General features: G+C 41.4%; 1 protein-coding gene across 2 annotated transcripts in view; it reads right to left on the reverse strand.

The window, feature by feature from the left end:
- Positions 1-1,344: 1,344 nt before the first annotated feature.
- spata20 (spermatogenesis associated 20) overlaps positions 1,345-16,879 on the reverse strand; it is a 121,342-nt gene continuing 105,807 nt past the window's right edge. For both annotated transcript variants that reach the window (XM_041220360.1, XM_041220361.1), the window contains one exon: positions 1,345-2,034. In XM_041220360.1, the coding sequence (XP_041076294.1) occupies positions 1,864-2,034 (171 nt within the window). In that variant the 3' untranslated portion in view covers positions 1,345-1,863. The remainder of the gene's footprint in view (positions 2,035-16,879) is intronic.

Consider the following 16,879-nt stretch of genomic DNA (forward strand, 5'->3'; position numbering starts at 1 on the left):
TCTACAGTGTGTCGGCTGACAGCACACACTTCAGAGGACAGCATGTGTTCTTCTTCACCACTCCCGAATCAGCACAGGGGTGGTAGCAGTGACCCAAGCCTAAAATAATAATTGCCATTAAATTGGGAGAAAATAAAATTAATTGGCAACAAAATTTACAAAAAAAAAAAAAAAAAAAAAGTGCCATGCTCGTCTTTGGATACTACTTTATTTGTGCCAGCGTGCTGAATATACTGTACACTCCTACGGGTGGTATAAATTCACCTTCTATATTGGACGATACCTTTCGTTCTTTCCTCTACCTTTACAGTGCTATGACTATTAGTTCTATTAATGGTTTTAAAAACCATTAACAAGCAGTAGAGGTTTATTACTCAGGGCATAACATCTCATTCTGTTTCAGTGAATCATGATCCTTTCTTTACATGATATATTGTATTGTAATGGAGTTCTGTATCATTTGCACTGTGATGTAAAACCAAGAGCACAACACAGCTCACTGTAGTTCACTAAATGGATCTTGGATGAAGAATAAGTATGTTTTCTAGTGGGTATGGATACATACTCTCCCAAATTCATAGAATTGTTGTCTTTTAACAAAAAAGTCCATCATTAAATGATAATTTGATTTTATTATGAATCACACTATGGCAGAGCAAAGCTCTGCTGTTTAGAAATTGGCAGGGATGGGGTTAATTTCCCCTACCTGCCTGGGTTTATTATGTTCAGGTGGCTGGGGTTGATTAGTTGATTAAATGATTAACTTAATTAATGATCAATCAGCGCCCAGCCACCTGACATAAAAGGAGGCCTCTGCTTCCCATTAGGGGGAGGGAGCTGAGGAAGTAGGTTGGTGTTTGTTGTTTGGTTTGCTGAATTTTTCTAAATCCAGTGAAGGCATTGCCCAGCCTGGAAACCTTTATTCTGTAGTTTTTGCTTTTTGTCTTTCTTTTTGTATTTCAATCCCTTTGTTTTGGCCCTTGTGCCCTTTTATTTTTGTGTTTATTTATAATAAGTCAATTTTTTTGAACTGCAGTCTGTGTCTCTGGGCCTCTATCTACTCGACAGCCTGCCACACACACATATGGCCTATCAGGACCATTTATCATGATACATATCATATCGCAAGCTGCATATCCTCATGTATAGTGACATCAGTGTATCATTAAACCCCTGTTTATTACAATGGCATTTTAGTGGCCCAATAGTGTAAGCTTCATGTTAAGTAATGGTAGTTCATCAATGCTGTATTTGTTGCCTGTTATTACTAGTGCTGGGAATCTGTACAATCTCTCTGGCGTAAAATAAACCTGGTACCCAGTCAAGGACAGAAACACTGCTCTGTACGGTACAGTGGTGGTTATTTATTTCAGTCATCATTATGCATTGGCTTCCTTCTTTTTTATAGAAGTTCAGGTATATGAACCAATACACACAAAGTCATTTTGCCACAGAATACATTTCAAGCAGTGTTTGTTCAAATATATATTCCACTACTAATAATTACAATTATTAAGGAATCATCAATAATAGATAACTATAGACTAAACAGAGAATGCATTTCAGATTTGTCAAGAATTAGCACAGTATTTACAATGCCAAACTAAAAGAAGCCATGCTGTGTCATTAGTGAATTGCGATTATCTTTGAAACACTAATTATTATTATTATCAATCATGGTCAAATATTGGGGGCCTTGTGAAAGGACTCTTCCGGGTAACACTTTAAGGATCCATTATGAACATGTTATAAAATGAATAAACGTGTTATATGAATCAATGCATTCATATAACAAGTTTAGATGCACTATTGATGGTTCATAATGGATCCTTAAAGTGTTAACTGGCCCGGTCTCCCTGTCCCTCACTCCATCAGCAATTTCCGGAGCTCCTCGGGGGAGGTGACTGGCAGGGAGCAGGTGAAGTTCTTGCAGATGAAGGCTGTGGCTTTGCCCCCCTGTGGAGTCATGGAGGTGAGGACAGGCAGGCGTTGGTACAGGAAGCTGTCAGTATTGTCATCCGCCAGCAATAACACCTGCAGAAAGGAGGAGAGGCGCAAATCAGGGTTAGGGGGATTCATGCAAATGAACTGCAGCACTTCTTTGGCACTATTTGATTAAACCTCCAGACATTCATTTAAACTTCTGACTGCCACCTGCTATAATCTTTCTTTTCCTTTAACTTGTTGTAGTTGTGTGTGTGTAAAACATATTATTCTGCTCTTTTCTCAAGAGCTTCAGACATCTGCTCGATCATCCCTTGATAACGAAGGCTGGCTTTGCCAGCTAATTGCACACTTCCTTTTGCAAGTTACTATTTGCAGAATCGGAGTGCTGCTGCCACTTTGGTTTCCACTGGTGCAGCATGGCTTCTTTTAGCTTGGCATTGTAAATACTCCGCTAACACAAATCTAAAACACATTCTCTGTTTAGTCTGCAGAAATCAAAAGCGCTAATTCAAGACAAATATTTTTTTAAATATACATTTCTTTAACTCTTTGCGGCCCTATGTTGGACCAGGTCCGACATTACAATTTTCCCTTTTCAGTCCGAAGTCAGACCCTGTCAAAAAGACGTAAAGCACAGGTCTCTAGTCGTTTTGTCTCCGGAAAAAGCAGAGAAAACATTTCAATGGCCGAGTGAGACCAATAGGAGCTGAATGAAACCGAAAAAAGGGCGTCATCTCATAGCCCCATGCACTAAAGAGATAACAAGGACATAATAAAGGAGATAGCTGCTTCTGCATCCAGCACTCAAAGAATATCACAGACATTTACAGAGCTTTTTGAGATGTTACAGTAATAAAATAATGACTTGGATCGCATTATTGAGGAGTTTGGTGATAAAACGAGTGATCAGGAGAGGATTTATCAGTATGCACATCTATAAAGAAGTATGTGAAAAATACAGCGAACTAGGGGTGGGGCTTGGCTGTAGATACAGTACTGAGTGTCCTTTTGCGATTCAATGCTTTTTACACCTGTTTTACGGTGAAAAATAAATTATAAAATCATAAATTGGACCTAACAAGCGCCGAATAAATGGACTGCAAACAGTTAAGGTTACTTTCCACACTGTACATTCAGCTTGTTATATTAATTTGAGTACATGCTCATTAAGTTTCAGCAAATTCTTTGTTGTTATGTGGTGTGAAGAATTTGTGAGATGGATATTTTCCTCAAGTAGAATAAACATAGGAAACTATGCAATAAATAAATCCTGGTTTATTTCAGGGACTCGGAATTAGGTTACATACATCTTCAAAAGAATATACAGAGTTACAGTAATAATAAAGAGATGAAGTAATGATCAAACACTATTATATGCTGCTTTCTTCTCTCATCTTCACGTTGTCTTAAAGGGTGCAAGCCCCGATTAAAGTGTTCATCACAGTGGAATTACTGTATTTACTCAAAAATAAGAATCCAAGCTGCACCCCAAATCTAAGACTAAAAAATAATTCCAGTCACATTCAACACACTATTATGTGTTGGTACTCTCTTGTTTTCCTCTATCGGCGATACCCAGTGCCTGCAAGGCTACGTAAGAAAACCTGCAATCCTTTGGAGATTTTCAGAAAGACTGGAAATAAAAAATAAAAAACCACTAAAGCCTAGTGCTTCTGGGAAGAAGAGCAGATGTGTTTTGTAGATTTCAAGATTTACTGGCTCACCTCAACCGAACTCTGATTTAAATACTGCCGCTTTGACAGTGTAAGAGAACTACACTCGGGCTATATAATAATGAATGATGACACTCTGTCCCTTTCTTTGCACTGAGTAATTGCAACTTGAATGACATCTTAATCCCTCCAGTGAAAATAAACAGGTGAATCCAGACAATGTGTTTGGTGCAGAGGGCTGCTACCTGACCGGAAGAAAAGTTTATGGGGGTGTAACAAGGCAAGACTTGTGCTGGCTATCTGATGTATGCATGATCCTGTGGGAGGCGTCGGGAGCCCTGCAAGATCCAACTGTTGATCACGACGTTGACACAGAGAGGTTGGGTGAGGATGTGTTCTCTCCCTCTCTGAGTCGTAGGGAGGCGGGCCTTGGGAGGTGTCTGACCTATGTAAACTGTGCTTTGTGATTCCTCAGCCCTGACCATCTAGGAAGAATCATTGTGATGGCCCTGGTCGTAAGGGACTGGAGAAACAAACAAGACTGAGGAGGACAGCCGAACACAAAAAACGAAACCACGAAAATAATTGTAATTACGTACCCAAATCGGGACGTGTGTAGGTCGCGGGGAAACCTTGGGCAACCCGAAAGAGTAAAGCAGGGGAATAGCAAAGCACAGGCTGAAGACCCAAGCCGTATGGGTATCGATGGTGGGGGAGTGCTGCAAGTGCAGCAACTTTTATTCATAGTTTTGTTATAGTGTTTTTCCCTTTTTCTTTCACCTTTGTTTTCATTATTATTTTTGAGCACTTACATGTGCAACTGGACTGTATGCCAGCATTGGTAACACATGGTCCTGTTTACTGTTGCCAGTAAATCAGTGAGCCTGAGCGGCATTACAAATAAAGTTCTGTGTCTCTGTGTCAGTGAATTGCCCACCACCTTTCCACAGGGGTGTAAAATGTAAACACAGCTACCATGCCTCGGGGGGGGAGGAGCTACACAGAGCTGTGTATTTTACTTTCTCTTTCGTTTCTTTCAATTTGTCCTGTCTGTCTCGTTCCTCCTTCCAGATGGTAACATTCTGCAGTTTTTAATATCTGCGTGGTCGACAGTAACTCTTAATTTGTTGCCAACCACACATTCTCACGACATGACTGACAGAGACAAGCTGCTACCATCGCCTCTGCCAGACCACATTTAACTGTACAATAATAAACAAAACAACATATTTTAGATCACAAACCAATAAATGAAATCACCCGTTCTTAAACAACACCTCTAGTTAAGCCTCCAGCAAGGAACAATATCCCTCATAGGCAGCTGAAGCCATCAAGCTCCTTTCAAAAATCAATACAAGTCAATTTTGACATGGCAAGCTGAAATAGCTGTCAGATAGACCTTTAATGTAAAGGGTGATTTCCCCTCGTCAAACAGGTCCTGCAAAAATTGCAGCACAACTGCCATGGGACAGATCGTGGGGTCGAACCCCCGAGGCAGGCATCATATTGTCCAGGCTGGACACATTTGTGGTGACGACCTCCCTTCTGGTGACACTGTCCAGGTTGATTGGCAGGCTGTTTCCACCAAAAGAGTGCTTTAGACAGTGCAGAGACAATGTCATAGGCAGTCTCGGTTCAACGCGGACTGAAAAACGCTGCTGGTGAACAACAAGGACAAGCCTGCAGAGGGCGCATGTGCAGGAGACCCAAAGGTAGGGTCAGAGAAGCTGCTATCATCAAGTTTCTGGAATGTCACAACCGTGAGCGCTCTGTTGAGCTGAAATAGCTCTAAATAGGCAGTAATTCTCTGCACTCTGTCGTCCAACAGAGCAAGCACAATCCTAGACAGGAGGCTGTCTGAGAAGGCGTGAGCTCGCTCTTCGCATGATTCACCGTTATGCCCAACCGCTGAAGGTGGCCAGTGACAAGTTCCTTGTGGGCTTATGCCTGTTCTGGAGACTGGGCGCAAATGAGCCAGTCATCCAGATAATTAGTACTCTGACGCCTTTGAGTCTCAATGGGGCCAACATGCACTTTGAAAAGGCACAGGGAGCTAGAGAGAGGCCAAATGGCAAGACCCGGAACTCGTACGCTGTTCCCTGAAAGTGCTTTCTGGGTGCTGCTATAATGGAGATGTGGAAATAGGCATCTTTGAGGTAGGTTATGGCTTTTGGGTCTTTAGGAGGTAAATGCCATTTGGTAATGGTTACATTATGTATTTGAAAGGGAACCAAGGCTTTAAAAACAGTTTCACAGCAATCATTGGCTTGAGTGGAGCCCGATTCTCCGACCACAGCGTTATATTAAAAACACTTTCACAGCTCTCACTGGCTTGAGAGGAGCCCGACCACAGCATTATTAAAAAAAAAACAAAAAAAAAAAAAAGAAAGAACAAGAGAAACATTTTCTGTTAGAAATACTGTAGCAGTATAAAACTACCAAGAGTTAATTTCTGCTGTTAATTCACTTCCTTCCTGTGTTGCAGGTAATGGGACATTGTTTCCATGAGTGTATTGATGGTTGGACCGATCTGATTTGGGTTCTCATACATTCCTCCTGAGCCCCTATTAACAGTCTACCCAAGTTGAGTGAAAAGACTCAATGAGAGTTTTTGATAGATGTTGTCAGTTATTTCCCAGCATACCTTGTGGCTAATGTCATTTTCATTTGTTTACAAAATCAAAAGGATGGACGCTATAACTTTGCCTCTGATAATCCTAAAAATTCTTTGGAGCTTTTCTTTAAAAAAAAAATGATACAAGAATATTAAAGCTTGGAGAAACCTGCTCACCCACTCGCCACTTGATTGGTCAGTGTTGTAATGTGCTTTCACCCATCCTGCTTTAGCCAGTTTTGTGAAAGAATCAGAAAAAAAAAATCAGGGGCCGCTGGGATTGGCAGCCAGTGTGGGTCAGCTGAATGAACATGGAAAGGCAGTATCAGGGGTAGCAGGGTTTTCAACCCGGGTTGAGTGGTGCATGGAAACAAGGTGCCACACTCAGGTTCCATGGTGCGGCCAGGAAGTAGAATCATATTACCTTTAACACAGGCAGGAAGTGAACATTAATCATTAAAGCAGTAAACAATAAATCTTTATCTGGGTCTCCGATAATCTATTTATAGAACATTAAAGGAAGTAAACATTTTCTGAATTTTTTTTTGCCAGAGGTAGCAGTTCAGTCATCGTTCTGAAAAGTTGCTTGCTAGTTTGTAAATTTAAAAAGGATGTCTTCTTCTCTGAAAATCTATACAAAACCTATACAAAAAAAGGGCCCCCAGTATTTTTCTAGTTAACGTTTAATTCATCTCATTGCACCAAAAAACAAAAAAAAAAACGTATGCAGATGCTTTGATGCTCCCCTCCTGTAAAGGCAGTTTTGGAATCACACTGCAGGCTCTTGCCAAAGGGCAGATTCCTTAAAAATCCCTAATTACTAAAGTGTTCAAAAATCCCTAATTACTAAAGTGTACTCCTTGGAGCTGTTCCGCATGTCATCTGCGAGTGTCACAGTCTATTCCCTCTCTCTACCCTGCAATGCAGGCACAGAGTGGTGGAATGCAATTCAACACTTAGACACAACAGAACAGTGCGACAGAGACACTTCCATGATTTATTTCTTATGCCTTTACTAAGAAAAAGTTTAAGGATAAGTACTATCATTAGCATTCAAACTCGGCTCTATTGACACAGCTTTAACTTTTAACCTTTTCATTACTTGAAACGACATCTCAATATTTTACTGACTCCCCTAATGTTTCAATAATTAAAGCTCTCAAATATACTGACCAAATGCATCTTACATAATATGCATTAGCATCATTTTGTAGATCTGACCTTTTCCTGTATAAAAGATATATACAGTGCCGTGAAAAAGTATTTGCCAACTGTCTGATTTTCTGCATTTTTGCACATTTTTCACATTGAATTTGATCAGATCTTTTTGTGGGTTGTATTAGGATGTAGAGGGAGTCTAAGAGAAAAAAAAAATGACACCAACGTTTGGTCCTTCTTTCATTTGTTTGGTGTGCAAGGTAATCAAACATGCAATCTTCAGGTGTGAAAAAAGTTATTGCCCCCCTAGTTAACTCAACCCAATTAAAGGGATAATTAGGGTCAGCTGTTTGAATACTTTGGTTAACAATCAGGCCTGATTTGGGCCAGCCCTGCCCAATATAAATCTGACTAACTTTGGCCCTTACCATCAGAATGAAGTTGTCAGCACACACATTCTAGAGGCACATCATGCCACGATCAAAAGAAATTCCTGAAGACCTCCGAAAAAAGGTGGTGGTAGATATCAGTCTGGAAAGGGTTACAATGCCATTTCTAAGGCTCTGGGACTCCACCAAACCACAGTCAGAGCCATATTGTCTAAATTGAGAAAGTTTGGGACTGTAGTGAATATTCCCAGGAGTGGCCATCCTGCCAAAATCTCTCCAAGAGCAAGGTGTAAAATCATCCAGGAAGTCACAAAGAACCCTAGAACAACAACAAACAACCCTAGAACAACATCCAGGGATCTGCAGGCCTCTCTCGCCTTGGCTAAGGTCAGTGTTCATGACACCACCATCAGAAACACACTGGGCAAAAATGGGATTAATGGCACAGTAGCAAGGCAGAAACCGCTGTTCACTAAGAAGAATATGAATGCCTGCCTCACGTTTGCCAAAAAACACCTGGGCGGTCCTCAAGAGTTCTGGAACAATGTTCTATGGACAGATTAGTCAAAAGTGGAACTTTTTGACCAACATGGGCCCCGTTATGTCTGGCAAAAACCAAATACTGCATTCCACAGTAAGAACCTCATACCAACGGTCAAGCATGGTGGTGATAGTGTCATGATTTGAGGATGCTTTGCTGCTTCAGGACCTGGACGACTTGCCATTATTGAAGAAACCAAGATTTCTGCTCTGTATCAGAAAATTCTACAGGAAAATGTCATGCCATTCGTCCGTGAGCTGAAGCTGAAGTGCAGCTGGGTCATGCAGCAAGATAATGATCCAAAACACACAAGCAAGTCTACATCAGAATGGTTGAAGAACAAGAAATTGAAAGTTTTGGAATGGCCTAGTCAAAGTCCAAACCTAAACCCCATTGAGATGTTGTCGCAGGACCTAAAACGAGCAGTTTATGCTCGAAAACCCACAAATGTCACTGAGTTGAAGCAGTTTTGCATGAAGGAGTGGGCCAAAATTCCTCCACGGTGCTGTGAGAGACTGAACAATAACTACAGGAGAATTGCTGCTAAAGGTGGCGGAACCAGTTATTGTGTCGAAGGGGGTGATTACTTTTTCACACGGCATTGGGTGTTGCATAACTTTCTTTAATAAATAAATGTAATAAGTATCAACATTTTATGTTATTTATTCAGTCAGGGTATGTTTTATCTAACATTAGATTTTGGTTGAAGATCTGATAACATTCAGTGTCAAAAATATGCAAAAATGCAGAAAATCAGGCAGAGGGCAAATACTTTTTCATGGCATATATTGAAAAGCAAGGGCTTCCACACAGGTGTGGCTCATGTGTTAATTAAGCAAATAACATCCCAGCATGCTTAGGGTCATGTATAAAAATGCTGGACAGGCCTGGTTGCCTATAATTATGGCTAGCATGGCTGCAAGAGGAGACCTCAGTGACTTTGAAAGAGGGGTGATTGTTGGCGCGTGTTTGGCAGGAGCTTCAGTGAGACAACTTGCTGATGTTTCATGAGCAACGGTGTCTAAGGTGATGTCGGCATGGAACTCCAAGGGAAAGCCATCATCAGCAAAGGGCAACAGTGGGCGGAAGCACATACTCCTGGATCGTGATATCCGTGCATTAATTCAAAGTTCAAGGCAAAACAGGTGAGCAACTGCAGATCAATTGACTGCAAATTTCAACCTGGGGCGCGAGCAGCCAGTTTCATCAAAAACGGTCCGCCGAGAACTCCACAGTGCGGGATACAATAGTCGGGTTGCAGTGCACAAACTGTTGATTTGGCAATGACTACTGAGCAGTGGAGAAATATAATATGGTATGATGAATCATCCCTCACCATGTTCTCGACAAATGGACAAGTGCACGTGTGGCGCCAACCTAAAGAACTCTACAGCCCTGAGTTCTTGGTTCCAACAGTGAAGGGTTCTGGTGGTTCCGTAATGTTGTGGGGCGCATTTTCCCGGCATGGTTTGGGTGCATTCATTCCCTTAGAAGGCAAGGTCAATGCTAATTGCTACTTAATAGTACTGAGTGATCATTTTCACCCCATGTTGCAGCATTTCTTTCCTGCCGGGGTGGGGGGTGGGGTGTCTTCCAGTATGACAGTGCCCCCATCCACAGAGCATGTGTGGTCGCCCATTCGTTTGATGAGCATAACACTGATGTTATCCATATGTCACGGCATTCTCAGTCACCAGATCTGAACCCAATAGAGCATTTATGGGATATTCTGCAACGACACCTGAGACAGCGTTTTCCACCTCCATCAACCAGGAGTGAGCTGAGTTACTTTCTCGTGGAAGAATGGTGCCGCATCCCTCCTGCAGAATTCCAGAGGCTGGTAGACTTTATGCCACAACACATACAGTGGTTCTCAAAAGTACTCCCCCCCCTTGGACTTTTACACATTTTATTGTGTTACAACATGGAATCAAAATGGATTTAATTAGGAGTTTTTTCCACTGATCAACACAAAAAAAGTCCATAATTTCAAAGTGAAAAATAAAATCTACAAATTGTTCTAAATTAATTACAACTATAAAACAGAAAATAATTGATTGCATAAATATTCACCCCCTTTGCTATGACACATTGTGGAAGGGTTGTGGGTAATTCACTGACCAGGAGACAGACAGGTGTACTTGAAAACACCACACAGGTGCCCAGTTTTATTTTGAAGGGTGCCTTATTTCTTTTTAGCCCGCAGATGGCGCTGTGGGTCCGTGGTCTGATTTACCAACGATGGTAAACAGAACCACGGGCATACCAAGCGAGGGTACACAATACCGGCGCCCTTGCAGGTGCTTCAAAACAATAATTCAAAACAGAAGGCACAAAGAAACAGGGAAAATAAAACAGTAACAAAACTATAAAGAAAACGTGCTGCACTCTGCAGCAATATCCCGGTTGCTGCTGCCCGTGTGACCCGGATCACCGTCCTACGCTGCCGGCTAACTAGCCTGCTCAGCTATACTTTTAAGGGGTCTGCCCAAGGGTTCCCCGCCCTCACTGTCTCGCTCTGAACCTCCATTCCGTTCTCTCCGACTGGTTCTCGGTCGTGGACCAGCACTTCCGCACTCTCGGCGCGTTTAAAAGGGCAGACCTGAGGAAACAGTAGAGCATTTTTTTATAAGGCTACCAATCTCCCAAGACTTGCCTCTCAGCCATTCAGAGAGGGGGAAAGTCCACACACCCATTTTCCCACCTCCCCGTGTCACTGCCATGACTCACAGGCGGTTGTTGGACAACTGCCGCCCTCTTCCTGCAGCACTGTGAACACGCCAGCAGAGTCAGCACAGATCTCCCCCAGCTACACACACCTAAATAAGCTCTGGTGCAACCAATTGTCTTTATAAGTAACATAATTAGTTGAATGGAGTCCACTGGTGTGCAATTAAGGTGTTTCACATGATTTCAGGTTAAATATACCTGTCTCTGGGAAGTCCCACAGTTGGTTAGTACATTTCCTAACAAAAACTACATCATGAAGATGAAGGAACATTCAAAGCAAATCCAGAATAAGGTTCTTCAAAAGCACCCATCAGGGGTAGGATATAAGAACATTTCCAAGGCATTGAATATCCCCCAGAGCACAGTAAAGTCCATTGTTAAAAAATGGAGAGAATATGGCACAACTGTGAATCTGTCTAGAACAGGCCATCCTCAAAAACTGAGTATCCGGGTGAGAATGGCACTAGTCAGGGAGGCCATCAAGAGGCCTATGGCAACTGTAAAGGAGTTACAGTCTTCCACGGCTGAGCTGGGAGACACTGTGCATACAGCAACAATAGCCCGGGTGCTTCACAAAACTGGCGTTTATCGGACAGTGGCAAAAGGAAAGCCATTGTTGAAAAAAACTTGCATCAAATCTCGGCTAGAGTTTGCCAGAAAGCATCTGGGAGACTCTGAGACCAAGTGGAAGAAGATTCTATGGTCTGATGAGACCAAAATAGAGAGTTTTGACCTCAACGCTAAGCACTATGTTTGGCGCAAGCCTAACACCGCACATCATCCTGAGAACACCATCCCTACCGTGAAGCATGGTGGTGGCAGCATCATGCTATGGGGATGCTTCTCTGCATTAGGGCCTGGAAAGCTTGTGAAGATATACGGCAAAATGGATGAAATCCTGGAGGAAGTCCTGCTGAAGTCTGCAAGAGACCTGGGACTTGGGAGAAGATTCATCTTCCAGCAGGACAATGACAGCTAAAGCCACACTGGAGTGGCTTAAAAACAAAAAGGTCAATGTCCTGGAGTGGCTCAATCAAAGCCCAGACCTTAATCCAATTAAGAATATGTGGAAAGAGTTGAAAATTGCTGTTCACCAAAGGTCCCGATCCATCTTGAGAACACCATTCCTACCGTGAAGCATGGTGGTGGCAGCATCATGCTATGGGGATGCTTCTCTGCATTAGGGCCTGGAAAGCTTGTGAAGATATAGGGCAAAATGAATGAAATCCTGGAGAAAAACCTGCTGAAGTCTGCAAGAGGCCTGGGACTCGGGAGAAGATTAATCTTCCAGCAGGACAATGACAGCTAAAGCCACACTGGAGTGGCTTAAAAACAAAAAGGTCTATGTCCTGGAGTGGCCCAATCAAAGCCCAGACCTCAATCCAATTGAGAATATGTGGAAAGAGTTGAAAATCGCTGTTCACCAAAGGTTCCCATCCAACTTGACGGAGCTTGAGCAATTTTGCAAAGAAGAATGGGCAAAAATTGCAGTGTCCAGATGTGCAAAGCTGGTAGAGACTTATCCAAATAGACTCATGGCTGTAATTGCTGCCAAAGGTGCCGCTAACAAATATTGACTCAAGGGGGTGAATACTTATGCAATTAAGTCATTTTCTGTTTTATATTTGTAAATAATTTAGAACAATTTGTAGACTTTATTTTTCACTTTGAAATTATGGACTTTTTTGTGTTGATCAGTGGCAAAAACTCCGAATTAAATCCATTTTGATTCCATGTTGTAACACAATAAAATGTGGAAAAGTCCAAGGGGGGGTGAATACTTTTTGAGAACCACTGTACAGGCTGTACTGGCCGCATGTGGTTCCCTTTCAAATAATTGTAAAATAGTTCCGAAATGTGGAATTGCTGAGTGAGATATCTCGTCTTCAATTTCCACCCTGGTGACTGTCTGAGACTGAAAATCAGAGTGTCATCTACTGAGACCTCCTCACATGCCTCTGTTAGCACTGTGGACCATCCACTATGCATCATTACTCACAATCAACCAGAACCATTAACCTTTAGACGCTATAATCACATGTGTTTTTAAAGCCTTGGATCTGAGAAGAGCAGACTAAAGATAACCCCCCCTAGTAGTGATTCTAGAATAATAAGAAACCTATATGTTTCTATCTAAAGCTGTGCTGTCATACAATCATGTTCAGTTTTAATACAAACCAGGAATGACTGTCCGTGAACAAAACCAAAGTATCCCTGAGACACACACAGTAAAGTGTAATAAAGTACAGTGAAAGCACGGTAAAGCATACTGTAGGTAGGCATTGGAAAGAACAAAGAGGTATGGTGAAGCATATTAAAAACATGGAAAACCATCTTAAACTCTAAGTAGAACAATAATAATTAAAAAATGCACAGTATTAATATTGGAAAACCATTTGAAAATGTAATATTACTGTGTAAAATTACAATGGTTGCAAGGTTGTATTACAAGTTTAAAATGATCATATATATATATATATATATATATATATATATATATATATATATATATATATATATATATACACACACACACACACAATATTCACACACACACACACACACAATATTCCAGGATGATGTACTACAGACATGAGGAGCGTAAAGAACAATTTTCTTGTGTAAAACCCATATTACACAGATTCACAAGAAAATATTGACAAAAAGGGGACAAACTGCTGCAGAGTAGCACAGTCTATCTTCACATCACTAACTTATTTTGTGACCGCGTTGGGTCTGGTTTAGTACTCTGCAATCCAAAACAAACAGATATTATTTGGCAAATAAGACATGTTTTCACTGGATAAAGGCGTCTGCCAAATCAATAAATAACAAATAATTAAGACAAACAATTACCCTAGAGAGACCCTCTAGCAAGCACCTGAGCAGCAAACTCACCTGGTTGGCACATGTTTCTTTGATATTAATGTAGCAATTTAAACAGCTTGCAAACTCATCACATAAGTTCAGTGCCGCCTTCTGCCATCGTTAGCCCTACACTCTATTGACAGTGCTAGACACAGGTGTTTCCAAAATTTTGTTTTCGGGAGTTTTAGAGACAAACAGCTAAAACGAAACATGTCTGAACTGCTACAAGCCTCTTGCTTTTAAATGCATAGTCAAGCTGAACAAAATGAAAACAAATGAGGCTGTACATCTTAATAAAGAGCCAGATTACAACTGGAAACTTGACATTCAAATAATTAAGCGGATAATCCTTAAAACGATGCTAATATGCTCTGATTTAATACACTTCTGCTTTGCTGCTGAGACACATTAATCTCACACTCACTACACAGCACTTACCCACACTGACTCTGCAGGACTCACACTCGCTACACAGCACTTACCCACACTGACTCTTCAGGACTCATACGCACTACACAGCACTTACCAACACTGACTCTGCAGGACTATCACTCACTACACAGCACTTACCCACACTGACTCTGCAGGACTCACACTCGCTACACAGCACTTACCCACACTGACTCTGCAGGACTCATACGCACTACACAGCACTTACCAACACTGACTCTGCAGGACTCACACTCACTACACTGCACTTACCCACACTGACTCTGCAGGAGTATCACTCACTACACAACACTTACCCACACTGACTCTGCCGGAGGGGGTGAGCTGGGGCTCGGATCTCAGTCATTGACAGTGTCTGCTCGAGTGGTAGCTAGCAAGGCAATCACAACAACCAGTAATAAAAGGGAGCTTTTGTGAACAAATACCAAGCATCCCCTGGAGAGAGTGTCATATCAGATTGAATGGATTATACATATAAAGTAAGTTAGTGAAAAAGATATTTATCAATGACACATCAGTTTTTTTTTTTTATTTTTTTTTTTTTGGAGTGTTAAATTATTTTACCCTCAATTGTTTCTTAGACTGTCAAATGTATTTTTCTCCTTACCACAGCAATTCCCCACACAGCTCAGTAGAACTGAAGCTTCAGTGGGGATCCCATGGCCGAGCCAGCTTCCTCTTTTACATTGGAACTTGAGCGAGGATAGCGAGCTACTGGCCTCTGCCAGCCTTGCAGATGTCTGTCTGAGCTCACTAAGCGCCTGGCAAGCAGGTAGATTTTTTAAATAAATAACTGCAATATCTATAATCAAACATTTCCACTGCCGGCGTGGCTACTGCCAGCATTGCCACTGCTGCAGTGCCCCGTGCTGCTGCCAGCGTTGCCACTGCTTGAGTGCCCCATGCTGTTGCCCGTGTTGCTGCCAGCATTTCCACTACTGGAGTGCCCCTCATTGCTGCTAGCGGTGAGGACACCCCGGTAGAAGAAGGAGGTGAGAACTCCTCAACAGCCCTGATCACCAACCCACCCCCAAGGATCCATGTGGGGAAAATGGACATGAGGGTAGGGGGGTTGTGTTTTAGTGGGGGAAATGGCAGGTGGCGGCCATATGTGCTACTGGGCATGTCACGGTGTACCGGTTTTACAGTAAACCATGGTATAAACTGCCACGGTTTTAAAACTGGCATTTTGGGATTTTGTTTGTTTGTTTCCCGATAATTTTAGTTTATGAATGGGCAAGACAGTGATGCAGCAACTGTTTCAGCCAATTGCCTTGCGGGTGCTGGCATTTAGCATTTCAAGCAGTTGGCACTAAGCAATACTATGCAAGGACGGGCATTCGTGGTTTCAAATTATCGCTGGTCATATCAGCACCTGCTGCGAGAGACGACATTTACTGTATTATGCTTTCACTAACTGTGATGTCGGATGGCAAATCTTAAAAATGAATCTCTAACTTATAGAAAGCCACATTTAAAAGAAAATTGAGAATAAAAATATTTGACTGTTTTCGTAGCAGTAGTAGCTGATATACTCAGGGGTCCAGCAGCACGTGCATAAACTCTAGGATTACAGTACAGCATAAACTTCGGGTGAGATTTTGTGTAAACAGCAGATGCCGCCAAGAAAATAGTTTGAACACTAATTTGAAGAAAGTATAATAATGCATGTTTTTATTTATTTCATGCCTCATTCATGCAGTGGTTTCATTTGCATGGTAGTTTCTATACTGCCATTTACAAATTGTGTGATGTTTGTAGAATACGTTTTAATTGAAGCTGTGTAAGTTGTCCCAGTGCTAAACAAAACAACTGTGTTGCATGTTTGGTTTTGCCAAGATCCTACCGTATTGATACTGCATCAAAAAGAAAATAGAGCTGCATAAGGATTATACCTTTCTACCACTAAATATTTTCTTTAAAAATCACATGAGAGAAGTGGTTTATGAACAGTAAGTACACAACTTTATTATTACGTATATTATTTAAGTAAGCTGCCAAATGTCATTGGAAAATGAACATTTTTAAACTTGTTTTTAGTAGAATCATTATAATCTTTACAAAGTAGAACATACAGTATGCATTGTGGTTAAATACCTCCACAAGAGGACATTTGAATTGAGAATTTTCTTTTATGCAGATCTAGACCATGTCTGACTGCCTAATAAACACTGCTGGTTTAAACTGTAACTCTTCATATCTGCAACATGTCCGCCTTGCTGTTTCTCTTCCGTTTAACTCAGATGCTGTAATAAAATAAGTATGCAGTCGTGTTGCTGTTAACATGACACTGACTAGAGAACTTCCTTCTTGTTAAAATAACTGTAAATGCATTAACTTATTTTTTATTTATTTATACATTCAATATTCCACTATGTATGTTAGGTGTGTGCAAATGTATTTGTAATTTGATTTATTGTGCAATGTATAGCACCTTTTTCATTTGCAAATAGACATTTCAAAGCCAGACCAGCTCATTATTGTGGTATAATTAAATACAGACATTCTG

Source organism: Polyodon spathula, chromosome 20, assembly GCF_017654505.1.
Source record: "Polyodon spathula isolate WHYD16114869_AA chromosome 20, ASM1765450v1, whole genome shotgun sequence".
Classification (NCBI taxonomy): Eukaryota; Metazoa; Chordata; class Actinopteri; order Acipenseriformes; family Polyodontidae; genus Polyodon; species Polyodon spathula.